We start from the raw sequence: 14,116 nt of genomic DNA, 5'->3' as shown, positions 1-14,116 counted from the left end.
GTATCCTCAAGTTTAGGTGAAAGTTAAAGACAACACACAACAAAGTGAAGCACTGTGAGTATGATAACATGTATGTAAACTTTGATGCTGAGTACTTCTTCACTTTGTTGTCTTTCTATTGAGTCCAGTCTGCATAAAGCTGCTAATATTCAGTGTAATGAGTTCCTCCCCAGTCATAATTATCGAAGACAGTGTTTCACTTTTGTAATAAAACAAACAAGATATCCCCTGTGGACTAAAGACTGATTTGCCTTCATGCTTCTTATTGTGATCTCAATATTTCAAATGGAGCATTTTTCCACTCGATATATCATGCATGAGCTGATCATCAGTGATATGTAAAGTTTCAAAAGAGAGAAATATAAACCAGGAACCAAATTAACACAATTCACTGTATATCATGAAATACTCCTGTAATTGCTTTTATTTTGGGAGACCTGTGTGGAGGTTTTTGGAGCAGCAAACTATGATCAAATAAAATTCTACATTAATATAACGTAGTGTACAGACATGAGTGGCATCTTCACATTGAATTAGCATCTTTCCAAATTGTTGAACTGCTCTTTTAAGATTACTAAAGTAGCTTTAGCGACAAAGTGGTGACAAGCTAAAGTTGACATGCTAATCTTACAGCTACATTCTTTAACAATGTTCCACTGAGTCCGACGTTTATCAATGTTACTATTTACAGGTGTGACGTGTCAGCATTTCTTCAGAGAAAAAGGCCCTGGTGAAAAGAAAAACATGCCGCCTCCAAAGTGTTGCCTCAGACTGGGCATGGCCCATCAACAACGGTAATAACTGAGTGGTTTGTATACCTGAGTGTGTTGATGCCTGTGGTGGTGGGGTTCAAAATTGCATTAAAGGGGCACTCCATCAGTTTAGTAATGTGCATAATGTTGAGACTTGCAAGAGAAAGCTGCAAAAATTGAAGCAGCAGAGGCTGACATGTCATGACTTGTAGTCTCTAATGAGACTCCAATGTGTCTTTTAAGTTATACTATTGCCTTTTAAAAATGGCTGTGCAGTAGGCCTACCTGCTGTTGGCTGTGGCAATATAAAATGTGACACATAACATTAGGGGGGACTGCCTCTTTAATAAAAAACAAAATCCCAAATCATTGTTGTAATACACTCAGATGAATACTCACAACAACCCACTTCACAGTGAGCAGAGTCACTGTAAACTATGAGCTGCTTTCTCCCAAAGCACACCTGTCCATCATTATTCTTGATTGAACTGTCCCTTATGATCCCCTCGTGTCGGTAGCACGTGCAGTGCGCGCTTTCTCCGTCAGATGGCGCATCCAAAACTCCGTTCAAAAATATATTTACATCTATATTCCCTGAAACTCATATTCTTGGGAGTATGGAGCCACTTTAACGAAATTGCGGCCACTCTAGTCAAGTTTTACCTTTGCGCGAGGTAATCGGCACGTGCGAGCTCGTTCATCAGCCCCCAGCCCTCCACTTAAGTCAACACCGCACGACAAGCCTGGGCACTTTCTCCACACGTTTGTGCAGCTCGGGGGTCGGGACCGCTAAACATCTCCGTCGGAAAGGGAAACTGGGGGAGAGAGAGAGGGAGAGGACATGAACGGAAGGGAGGCAGAAATCACAGACATGCCAAGCTGTACACACGCGCAGCAGCGCTATTTTAGGGCGTGCAGAAAGGCGCCAAACAAAGTGGGGTTTACCGGATAAACATAAACACTGGTGTTTAGTACCCCCCCCCCCCCCCTCTGGAAATATTTCCGCTGCCGGAGAGCGTTGTTTCGCCCGTGTGTTGTGGAAAAGAGGGTTCCGGCGTTGGGCAAACACTGCCCTGTGTGTTATCTCTTCTTTTCTCTTATTCTTTGCTGTGGATATTACGGGAAGTTCTTGTTTTTTGCAATTGTTTGTTGTTTTACTTCCGAGGAAAGGTTAAATGCAAATTGCGGTTGGAGACTCCGGGCTTTGGTTGGACAACTAAACAGACTTAAAAACGTTGTGTTGCTTTTTTCTCTCTCCCCCTTACATCGTGTTGTGAGGCTGTGCTGTTTGGTTCACTGAAATGTGAGCCACTATACTGAAGTCGGTACATGACAAAAACCGCTGCATCCAGCTGTTTTGTTAGCCGCTACTGTAACGCCTTTTCTTCTTTTTTTGGGGATTGGATATGCAAAGCAAACTTTTTAAGAATGAAGAGGAGAAAATTCCCGTAGCACGTCTCTGTCGTCTGCTCGCATCGCCGCCGCCGTGTACGCTAAACTGGATCCGTATTTCGGTGTTTTTTTCCCCCTAAGCCTTCACTTCCATGTCGCGGAGACGGGGGAGCTGACATGCGTCTGGGATGGGGGGTGTAGCCCGGTAACGCACGGTTGCGAAATCGCCTGATTATCACAGCTGATAGTGAATGATTAAAACGTCCGCGCGCAGGTAAGGGAGCCGACTTGTGCCTGCTCGTGCGCCGTGAAACCTCCAGCTCTCAGCTGCTCCGCGGTAGAGCCAGTTCGAGGACTCTGCTTAAACACTTTCTGTGCGGGGGAGTCAGCCCCCCCCCCCCCCCCCCCCCCCATTTGGAGCTGCTATGGAGGAGTGGAGACAATGCGGGAGGTGGTTGATAGACTGCAAGGTCTTGCCCCCGAACCACCGGGTCGTGTGGCCCTCGGCGGCTGTCTTCGACCTGGCGCAGGCTCTGCGAGACGGGGTGCTCCTGTGCCAGATGTTGCACAACCTCTCGCCGGGTTCGGTGGACCTGAAGGAGATCAATTTCAGACCCCAGATGTCACAGGTGAGCTGCGAACTTCCAACCAGCAAGATGATGGGTTGTTTGATGACACACACACACACACACACACACACACACACGCACACTCACACTCTCTTACATGCATTCACCGTTGTTTTGTTTTTTGCCACTGACATGACCATGCAATGTTTGGGAGGTCTGGAATGACATTTCTACAGCATCCAATTCCTGGATTCTGATCCACAGATTTGATCCCTCCTGTCACAACAAGCCCACTTCTTGCCCCCCCCCCTCCCCCCCCCAAGAAAAGCCACTATCAGTATATCGCTGATGATGATATGGTTCGACAGATATCACGGTGCACACAGTACACACCGTAGCACACACAGGACACGGGTGAAAGGAGCAAGGTGCCATACCGTGCACACGAGAGCTACTGCCACACCTCGAGTTAATCACACCTCTAGATTCTGCGTGTTGTTCGACGGTTGTTCCATCTTTTCACAAACAAGCGTGTTGTCGTTAAACGTCTCAAGTCTCCCATCAGCAGCACGCTCAGCGGCGCATCCTTTGTAAGGCAGCTCACTGTCGGGTCGGGGTACGAGGAGGGCACGTTTTGCTTTAGATGAAAAAAGATGAAAATTGAGTATTATCCAGTCGGACCGATGATAATATTCAGTTTTTCTACTTTTATTGACCTTTTCTGGCGCCATCCGGGTGATGCCATTTTGCCGCCAATCTTCTTCATTTAGTAAACGCCACCAGTATGGTTTCCCTTTCACCCAAAGCTGAGGATTGTTTTGCTTTTGAAATGTTACCCATGTCATACTGCAGAAGGGTTTGGAGTAAAGTTCACAGTAAGTCCTGTCAAAGTGGAATAACCATCGTGGTATGTAGTTGGACTCAAACGTAACGTCTACGTGGTGGCACGATGTGGGTTTTGAATCTCAGTCTCGATGAAGCTCCCGCTCTCCTCTTGTCTGGTGAACACGGGACGTTTACACGACCGCGGCGGCGGAGGAGAAGTGTTTCTGTGGCAAACGCTCCTATTGATTCATTCAGTCTGCTCTGAAGCACCGCTGAGCCTTCATTCACTGTACGGTGACGGAAGTCTGGGAGCTGGCACTGTGACTGGATCAGGACTGCCCCCCCGCCTGCACAGTGGTTTTCAGGTATCCTTGTGGCAACAGAGCTGTTGCCCTCTGACAGCCCATTCGTCTGATGGTCTTGGCACATCGTGACTCGTTTCTGTCACAATAACCCGAGTGTGTGTTGCATCTGTTTGTCTGGCTTTCACTCTGCGTCGCTGGCTGCCTCTTTCTTAGTAAGTCGTTCTTGTTTTTTCTTTCTGTGTGGTTCGAGTAGTACAACATCCTGTAGAGTCCATCTACAGAAATGCCATCCACACTCAGTTCTGATGATCCTTTAACCCTGAACGAGCAGCAGAACACAGGCTTTGTGACATTATCCGGAATTGGCTTCCAGTTGAATACTATCGGAGCCCGGCCACTAAACGGACATTAAACACAGAAGAGGGAACACGTGACGGGCATATCTGTGTTCATAGACTAAATGCTTCCAAAATAACTGACGTTAGTAGCGACTGTAGCCCCTAGTCCTCCGCTCTCTTTTGCCTAGTAACCAGCAGTGGCCGGGACTTATCAGCTCAGAGGCCGCTGCCTTCCCTGATTACGAGACGAGAGAGAGGTCTGGATGGCACGCTTTGATCTGCCCACTAATCCCGTGCTCCCGGTCCCACTGCGTGAATCCTCGGCGAGGGTGGAAGTGTGTGTGTGTGTGTGTGGTGGGGGGGGGGGGGGGTAGTCCTCGGTGACAAATTGGGTTAAACCAAGTCCTGGCAGCAGAACAGCAGTGTGTGATTTACGATAAGCAAAAAGGTCAGAGCGCGTGTGATTCTGCACCAAATGAAGACGAGGTGAAGCGGAGTCCTTCCATTATTTGCTCCTGATTGATGGCTTCTAAAATGTAGTTTTGTCTTGAATATGCCTCGCTTGTTAAACAGTTAGTCCCGCTGTGTTTGACTCGGGTGCTCACGTATTAGTTTTAATGCTGTGCGACCCCTAACACTCAGTCAAAAGGGATGTGCCTCTCCTTTTTGTATTCTACTGACTCACTCATTCTACTCAGCGGCTGCTGTTAACAGACCCTAATCCCAATTTACACATTGGCAATGATCCCAGTTGGTCCTCCGGTGCATTACCTGTGTGCCGGAGTGCGTTCTGTGGAGCTCGGAGGGAAGTCGTAGCAGCAACACTGAGAACGTTTTTGATGGAGAGCGTCCACAAGCGTCTGAATCTGTGACCGGTTTGCCACATGTTGAGTGTGCACACCAACCGTAGCTTTTTTAAGGGTTCCGAACATGAGTTTCATGGTTTGAGATTTAAATGTTTTTCTTCTTTCTTTTTAGGACGGAGGTTTTGGCGAGCAGTTTGAGACTGTTATGGGTGCGTTTGATTTGTCCTGCCTGGTCCTGTGTTCAAACACAGAACTGTCAGAAAGGAGGCTTTCTGTGTAGAGTTTACGTGTTCTCCTCAGGTGTGTTTTCAGTGCTGATTGATTTAAAAATGAACTGACATTAGTTTTAAGAATCTACAACGTGTACAAGCAGAAACACTGCTGCTTCTTGCGTCTACAATGGGAGGATGTGCTGTGTAGTTTTGGCCAGTTAATGGTAACTGACATATTTGGTAAAATAATCATTTGTTTTGCACTCTGATGAATCTACTGAATAAATAAGGGTGGGAATAAAATGCATTTGAGTGGCTGAAAAGTGGAAAGGTGTTATTCCAGCTCACAGCGAGGAAGTGTGTTGTATATTCATGGAGTAAATGATGCAGCACTGACCTGTAAATACACAAGTAACTGTTCTAGTAGTAAATATCAATGCTGTCAATGTACATATTTCTACGTGTATGAGAAGCAGTTTTTCTTACATAAACTGTGAGCTCACACACAGTAAATTTGTCGGAGTAAATTTTACTCAAATTGAATAAAATTTTACTCAATAAAATACAACATTTGGTCCCAGTCTATATAGAGTAAAATCTACTCTTGCCTCAGAGTTAATGATTCAGAGTATTTTTTACTCTATTCAGTGTTTGTATTTAACTCTAGATGATGATAATTTACTCTATGTAGCATAAAATGAAAACAACTCTACTGCCATTTTACTCAACTTAGAACTATTCCACTCCACATAGAACTACATTCCACTCCACATAGAACTACATTCCACTCCATATAGAACTACATTCCACTCCACATAGAACTACATTCCACTCCATATAGAACTACATTCCACTCCATATAGAACTATATTCCACTCCATATAGAACTACATTCCACTCCATATAGAACTATATTCCACTCCATATAGAACTATATTCCACTCCATATAGAACTAAATTACACTCCATAGAGAACTAAATTATGATTAAAACCTGAGAGAACTTACTCTGGAAGGTTATCATTAAACCCAACAAGTTAAATAAATCAGATATCAGTATTTACCAAAGCACAATTTATTATTTTGTATTACAAATGTGCAATGTATCCATACATATTTTACAGAATACATTTTGGACCTTTGGAACACTTTGGCCTTTTCACTATGACATCATAGGAAACAGTATGGCACAATAAACAAACTTGCATCATCACACCTGTATGACATTTGTACATCAAATGCTTTATAACAGAAAATCTCTTTCACATCAACTACATGAGGTCCGTCTTTTGTGCACACAACTTTATATGCATTAAAATGCTCATCAAGACACACTGTTTGCAGGGCAAATGTAACAAACAATAACCTCTCATCTTTCAGAACTACATGGTGGATTTTGTGAAAAACTGGCATCTCACAATGAACCTTCAGACAAACGACTAAACCCGTCCGATACATATTTCCATGGTGTTTGGCCCATCTAATATTTAAAACCTTGGTGTCAATTGGTACCTGAATAGTCTCAGCTATCTCATAGCCCCAGTCTAGCACATTTAAAGCTACCATATTACCTGGACCAATTATCACTTCATTGGGATCAAATGTCTGCCACCTGTATGCTATTTGATTTTGGTGTTTCTTGGCCAAAGTTTTAGTGATATTTTTGAAGCTTTTTAATTGTTTCTTAAAGAAATGATGCTTTGCTTCATAGCGCATGCACCAACTATGCAAAAGTGGTCCAATTTTAAGAATACACATAGGGTAATGCACCATAAAATGATGTTTTGGTAGCAGCCTTTTGTTTGGAAACAAATGCTTGAACAACCTGTGGTGTTCCACGATTAAGTGTTTCAAAAAAATAGTAATACCCTTTGATAACTTTGGTGAAAATACAATGTTTACAATTTGAAGCAAAAGCAGTAGCAAATACCAGTGTTGATCATTTGGACAAACCAAGTCTCCAAAGATAAGTGGTAGATTGCGAAGTAAACACCAGGATTGGATTGCATTCAACCCCAAGTCATTTGAGTCCTCCCTTAACTTAACTGTAGGAGGTTTGTTGTTTTGCTCCATATAGCCATAGTTAAAACTCCTAATTCTACAGTCTATTTCTTTTAATGTTGTGTACTTATCTTTCAAGTGCAGTAATAGAAGTTTCATTTCATATTGTGCCACTCCCTCCAAGATATCGTGCATAATATCGACAGAGAAGTTTTCACATGTATTGAAATATTGCAAGGAATTTAGAATGCAAGAACGTTTAACGCCCATCACATAGGGAAGAGTGGGATTTGTCTCCATCATTTGGCAATGTTCCGCATGAAGTGCGCGAGTTCGCAAAACTATCTTGGGTGAATCTTCATTAAACTCAGTCTGAAAGTCTTCTTTCTCAGCAAGACAGAAGCGGCAACAATATCTGGCACTGAATGATTCAACAAAACCAAACAAACTGTGAAGACCAAGGTTGTCACCTGTAACTTGGACAATAGTTCCATACACTGGCTGATCATACAAGGGGACCCGAATTCCATCCTTCTCAAGTATTTTAATATCCTGCATAAGTGGATCAAGTATTTTAGAAAAGCCATATGTTTTAACATCTTGGGCATGAAATAAAGCGACCAAATGAATATTAAGCAGATTTGAGTTGTACTTGGGAGAAAAATTCCGCAAGGTGAAATAGAGTGCACCTAATTTATGTATTCCCCGTTTTGAGCCTAAAGGATTTGCAGTTTCAAAATCATCATAAAAAAGCTGAATCAGAATGGCATGCTTCTGTTTTGAAAATAGATCATGACTCTTGAAAAGATCTCCATCGCACAAGTCATGAAGATTTTCTCCTGAACTTGAAGTCTGCATCATCTCTTTTATGTTAGGATGTTGATAAATAAATTGTAAAGTTTTCAAAATAGGGATGTAAACTAATTTATCAGTGACAACAACCTGATCATAAGTTCCAGTGGTGCGATTGCGTAGGGTATCAAATCTTGTACCAAGAACATATTCAACTAAGTCTACCCTTCCCCACTTCTCTGTAAAATACTGCCTTCTTTTACTCTCAGAATTTAATACACCATAGGGATTTTCCATTTTTTCGAAACACTGATCAATTTTGCTCTCAATGTCGCTTTTGATAGGCTCCTGTAAAGATAGACACTTCTTCACAGATTCTTTTGCTTGATTATGGATATCGTCAACAATCTCTTCCATCGAAATTACCAAAGAGTTAACAGTTGTTTCACTTACGCCTGCCACTTTAAGTTCGGCTACTGTTGCAGCGCAGCTGTCTACAAGACTCCTTTTGAGAAGGACTGAGTCAGAAGGTGAACTTCTTGCTGGCAAGTCATCAAAATTACTTGCTGCTAAATCTTCAGATGTAGATGGGCCTTCACCAGGATCAGAACAAGGTTCATGTGCTTTATTTAGATGCTTTCGAAACCCAGAAAAAGTGCCATAAACTAGTGAACAACCAGCCTGACCACATTTAAGACGAAGGGTCTTTCCTGAACAAAGTCCGTGGATCAACTTCAAGTGTTTTGTCAGGGAATTGGTGTTTGCCTGGGGGATTTTGCAAATAAAACAAAACATCTTCGTATCAACTCAATGCAGCATCCGAGCCCTCAACTCTGCAACCCTTGGATTCACCTTAGTGGTATCAACATCGATTTCAAAGATCGTGGTTTGCAAGAAGTTGTACACATTTACCAGATCCTGGTTGTACGAAGTACCAAAGACAAAATGAGCTTTGAAAAGCTCATCAAAACAGGCAAGTGTGTCTGGTGACTTACAAGGTATTGCATGCTTGTCAATCACAATGAAGTATTTGTGAATCAGACTCTTCTGGGTCCCCACAGCTAGCAGGTATGGTTGAAGGCTTTCCACGATGCCGTCCAGATGCCCCTGGATGCTCATCCCAGTCTGTGACAGAAAAAATAATGAATTAGTCAGCTATAAAATTAGTCAGTTTAAGGAAATGTCTTAATTGACCATAATCTTAAAAAGAGGATTGAAAGGTTTAGAAAAGGGGACAGAACAGTGACGATTTTCCAGTTTAATTGAACTGTAACCTCACCTTAATGAATTTCACAAGACGGTCACTGGCTTGTCTGGCTGAGAGTTTTCCTGGTCTCTTGCGGCCATGTGGTGATGGTGGTAGAAGGTGGACAAGAACCAAAATGGATGACATGTCACTGTCCCATCCTGGAAGTAAAAATTCATAAACAAGCATTTACTACAAGCGAACAGTCAATCCATTTTTCATTCAAAAACTATTCTCTCTTCCATAACTATGATCCTTAACTTTTAGCATACCATTTTCCACGTCTGTTGTGCATTCAGCATTTTGAACCAGGTCTTGAAGATCGGCTGTCTGTGTGAGGCCACGGCTTTGTTCGAGGACTTTCTGTTTGTAGATAGTAGGCCATCTCTCCAGGAACTTTGTAGTAGCAGCATCCCCAAACATCAGACCAAAGTCTTGGTCAATCTGCAGACAAGATAGAATTGGTCAAAACAGAACAGTAAACATTATGGTGTAGCACCATGGTCATGACAGATCTTACAACCCTACCCAGGCTATTGTAGAACAGAAATAATATTGTCATGACAGTGGCAGTAGAACGTTCACATACCAGTCCTGCCATGTCCAGGAATCTTGGAAACGCTGTGAATAGTTCAGAGGACTTCACTGGGTCATGAACCATGTCTTGGCGATAGGTAAAGGTCTGCTTCATCTTCTCCTTCACAGTTGCTTCATCAGCTGTATGCTTCATAAGCGCAATGGCCTCGCAGCACAGGCTTTCTGTGGTTAGCCCGTTTTCCACTCTGAATGAGTCTCTTTCTGCTTTTGGACCACCTGTAATAGTGGTGGCACTTTTATCAATTACTGGGTTAGTATATGATATTATGTCCTAAGATATAAGAAATAAGGCTTGGAAAACTCTGCAAGGATGGCCATGCAGGCACTTACGTCTCCAGAAGAAAAATAGGATATATATATATATATATATATATATATATATATATATATATATATATATATATATATATACATTATATGATTATTCCCTCATCATGCATTATGAATTAGACTTCACACATACCAGTTAGTGTTTGTGACTGACTGCAGGTCTTCTTTTTTCCCTCCGATGCTTCCTTCTGAACAAATTTCAGTCTCCATGCCAGATACCCACTCCCATCTTCTGCATTGTAATAATGCTCCTAAAGTAAAAAGGGTTATTCAGTTTGATTGAACAAGTTGAAATAGTTTAATCTTTCCCCAAAAACTATCATATTTCCTAGTATTGTGATGAGGCCTTTCTTTCTAATGACAGTTATTTTGAAAAACAGAGGTTATTGTATTACACGGTTAGTGTTGTGTCTTGTTAATGGGCTAACCCTTGCGGTGCGAAAGTAAACTGAGCTTTAACACCGCCAGAGTTCAACTTACGGGGAAGGCAGAGATGGTGGCCATTAGGGCTGTCACCTTTTCCAAAAATAACACTCGAACAAATATGAAATGACACGCAATACGTTAGAGCGCCCTCTGTTGGGTGACAAAGTAAACTACGTTAAACAGTCAGCTGTGGATATAGACTGTACATTTTTTATTCAAATGAGTCATTAGAGTTTGAATGTTAATTACATTCAAACAAATGTTCAAAAAGTGACAGCCCTTGTTGCCATGCAGTAATGTTTACAGATCTTTATTTGAAATAAAAACACTACCCATCTGTAAAACAGCAGTTGAAATATTTACATTCCAAGCAAGTGAAAAGTAAATAAGTTAGACGTTTTAATGTACTTACATAGCCTAACTTGCTCCTAGGATCGGCCAGGTATGGGTACAAGGTAGTGATGCCCCTTGCGTAGTCCTCTTTAACGCGCCTTGAAGGACTTGTCCTACACACAAACACACAGACTTTACTATATGTGCTCCAATCAAAAGTATTGATGTGTAAATTCCACCTGCTAAAAGAGGGGTGTTGTACTGTGTCAATTCAAGACACACATGTGTATTAGGAGTGCAGGTATGTAATAATAACAACATGACAACATACCCATGTTCACTTGTCATATGTGCGACCAATATCTTGACCATATCACGTCTTCTGGCATCCGTTAGGCTTTTTGTTCGGGCATACTCATTCATGATCCTCTCTCCTCCAGGTTTGTTCTTCAGGATGTCTTCAATCATCTAAGTGGGAAGAACAAAAATGAACACAATGAAACGTTTAAAACAATAATGACATCAAGTATTATCAAACAGAATGGCCACAATTTTACAACTTCAGTTATTCAGCCATTTACCATTCAACCTTGGCATTTTTTTTAAACCTTCAGAAAGGATGCAAGGGAAACTGCAGAGCTTACCTGAGCTAGATGACTTCCCTCATCTCTTTGTCTTGTAGCAGGACTATGCTGCAATATAGTGGTGTCGTCCGAGTCCCTCTCATTGTCTCCACTGAAGCTTGCAAAGGAGGAGCATGAAGGGGAGCTCAAAGAATCTAGAAATCATATTAACATTGAACTAATGTGATTAACAATGTGACTATAAGACAATATAAGTGCACACATCCATTATTAGAGGAATGCAAATATTTCACATTGTATCATGCCCACAACAGTTCCAGAAATTGTGGAAAGGGTGAGCAGAGATGATTTCAAAATATCTAAATAAGATTTTAAAAAACCCCAACTCAGATATATTAAATTGTCTTGCATATTCAAAACATGTTAGATTGACCAAGCCGTACAGATAAATATGAAGTTATAAGCTAATAAGTAACTAACCCTCAAGATTTGGGTCTTGGGGTAGACAAATCTCCAGCACACCAATGTCTTGTTTCTTTAGTAGAAACTCAAACACCTCCTCATCAACTTCGGTCTTTGATTCATCATAGACTTTTAAGTCCAAGGTTGGAAGGTCAAATTTCTTGGCAACTGTGAAGACAAAATACCAAGGGACAAGCTTAGTGATGAATCGGTTGTGTATTTGCAGAAAAACATAACAGACAGCAATCAGAAGGCCATCTTCACTTGAACATTGTAATCCCAAAACTGACAGTGTTCCATGCAGACCTTTGCTATTCCAGGGAAAAGACTTTCAGGTATGCAAAACATAGAGTGACATCCCAAGTGTATTGTTCCACAGGTTAGTGTGTGCAATATTTTTCACTCACCACAATCCAAAAATGATTTGAAGGTTAGTTGCCCCTCATAACAAATGTACTTCTGACGATCTCTGTACTTCACTCTTACAGCTTGCATCCTTCATGACAAAAACAATTAAATTAGTTTCATTATCAGAAACAGCTGACTGCCAACATTAGTAATACCACAGTAAGCCAACATTAGAAAGACATGATGCATGGACTAATAGTAGGTCTCCACAAGGGTAAACTATTTCATTATAAAAACGAGGGACATTTTAAGCACGTCTTTATTACGCTGTACTAAAGGGACCTGTTCATTCGCTTGAATCGCCAATTCGCGTCACTCCAGTCTCATAGTGGCTGTGCATAGACTTTGTATGTAATCTACTGCGTTTGGCGTGAACACATCATCAGAAATGTAACCAGTTGTCTCATCTTGAACAATGTCTACTTCACCTGGTTGTCTCCGACTTGGCCGTCTCTAGCATGCCACAGTGCAACAGATCAATCAGCTTATGCTGCGGAATTCTACCCGCACTTCGCGAGTGGCCCGTGCCAATGTCAAGCCCAGCTAGTTTTAGCAGTCAACAGAGTGAAGTGCATTTTTTCAAAGTATAACACACATGTTGCATCGACCAGGGTGCTGATGAACTGCAGCGAAACACAGTCCATCAACACAGCTCTTTTCAGAGTCAAATACACGTGTTGGCGGCAACAAACGCAGCTAGAAACAGTCCAACAGTCATTAACAGCTCTTTTCAGAGTCAAATACACGTGTTAGCGCAAACAAACGCAGCCGGAAACAGTTGCTTAAAACAGTCGTTAACAGCTCTTTTCAGAGTCAAATACACGTGTTAGCGCAAACAAACGCAGCCGGAAACAGTTGCTTAAAACAGTCGTTAACAGCTCTTTTCAGAGTAAAATACACGTGTTAGCGCCCACAAACGCAGCTAGAAACAGTCCGTTTAAAACGGTTTTTAACAGCTCTTTTCAGAGTAAAATACACAGGTTAGCGCCAACAAATGCAGCTTAAAACGGTCGTTAACAGCTCCTTTCTGAGTAAAATACACGTGTTGACGCCAACAAACTGCAAATTCTACATAGCCATTTTCACAGTAAAATGTACCTGTTGCACCAACTAACTGCAGCAAAAGACAGCCCCTCTACACAGAATAAAACACACATGCACCTGCTCAGTGAAGTCCGCTGGCTACTGATGATAGCTAATACTACTTTATTGAGACTTTAATCCAGGTGTGTCGACGTTAATATGTCCATAAACCACCAAATATTTTGCGAATTGATGTTAATGCGTTAGAAGCTAACGTTTGACTGTGACTAAGTTATGTGAAAACGTTAGAAGCTACCGTTAGCATCTGCTAACGCGAACAATCAGAAGCTACGGCTCATATCTGACAATGCAAATAGTGAAGTAACGTTAGGTTAGCTGCAATGTTGCTACACAATGTACCTTACACACATGAAGTTAACCAAAACGAATGACCTTACCTGACATGTTATTTCAAATGCCGTCTTCTGTTCCTCACTTCAGCCCTTCCGTTCCATAAAACGTCAGCTCATTCCAGTGTAGCGAGAGGTGTCATGGCGGCAGAAACGAAACTTAAGGAACCGTTGTGGGCGTGGTCACGCTGTTTTACTCCAATAGATTTTATTCTGAATATTTACTCACACTCTACTGGCTACTGGAAGTAATTACACTCCAAAATGATTAAATATGACTCCTTCAGTGGAAAATAATTGTAACTC

General features: G+C 41.9%; 1 protein-coding gene across 1 annotated transcript; it reads right to left on the bottom strand.

Moving 5' to 3' along the window:
* Nucleotides 1-5,781: 5,781 nt before the first annotated feature.
* Nucleotides 5,782-14,116, bottom strand: LOC306792538 (uncharacterized protein). The gene is made up of 11 exons (XM_079289746.1): nucleotides 13,859-14,116; nucleotides 12,377-12,465; nucleotides 11,988-12,137; nucleotides 11,568-11,701; nucleotides 11,255-11,391; nucleotides 11,003-11,096; nucleotides 10,298-10,415; nucleotides 9,827-10,050; nucleotides 9,510-9,681; nucleotides 9,271-9,398; nucleotides 5,782-9,116 (listed from the first exon to the last, which is right to left on the bottom strand). The coding sequence occupies exons 2-11, from the start codon at nucleotides 12,462-12,464 to the stop codon at nucleotides 8,799-8,801; spliced, it is 1,563 nt and encodes a 520-aa protein (XP_079145872.1). The 5' UTR covers nucleotide 12,465; nucleotides 13,859-14,116; the 3' UTR covers nucleotides 5,782-8,798.

This window comes from Melanostigma gelatinosum (genome assembly GCF_949748355.1).
Source record: "Melanostigma gelatinosum genome assembly, chromosome: 18".
In the NCBI taxonomy this organism is placed as follows: Eukaryota; Metazoa; Chordata; class Actinopteri; order Perciformes; family Zoarcidae; genus Melanostigma; species Melanostigma gelatinosum.
Note: the sequence above shows the minus strand (reverse complement) of the source record. Positions and strands in the feature narration are given on the sequence as shown.

Coding starts and splice junctions, on each gene's coding strand:
- LOC306792538 (XM_079289746.1), bottom strand. CDS start 12,464: ATGCAAGCTGTAAGAGTGAAGTACAGAGATCGTCAGAAGTACATTTGT. Junction 11,392..11,567: donor AGGGAAGTCATCTAGCTCAG/GTAAGCTCTGCA, acceptor CTTCCCACTTAG/ATGATTGAAGACATCCTGAA. Junction 10,051..10,297: donor TCAGTCACAAACACTAACTG/GTATGTGTGAAG, acceptor CCACTATTACAG/GTGGTCCAAAAGCAGAAAGA.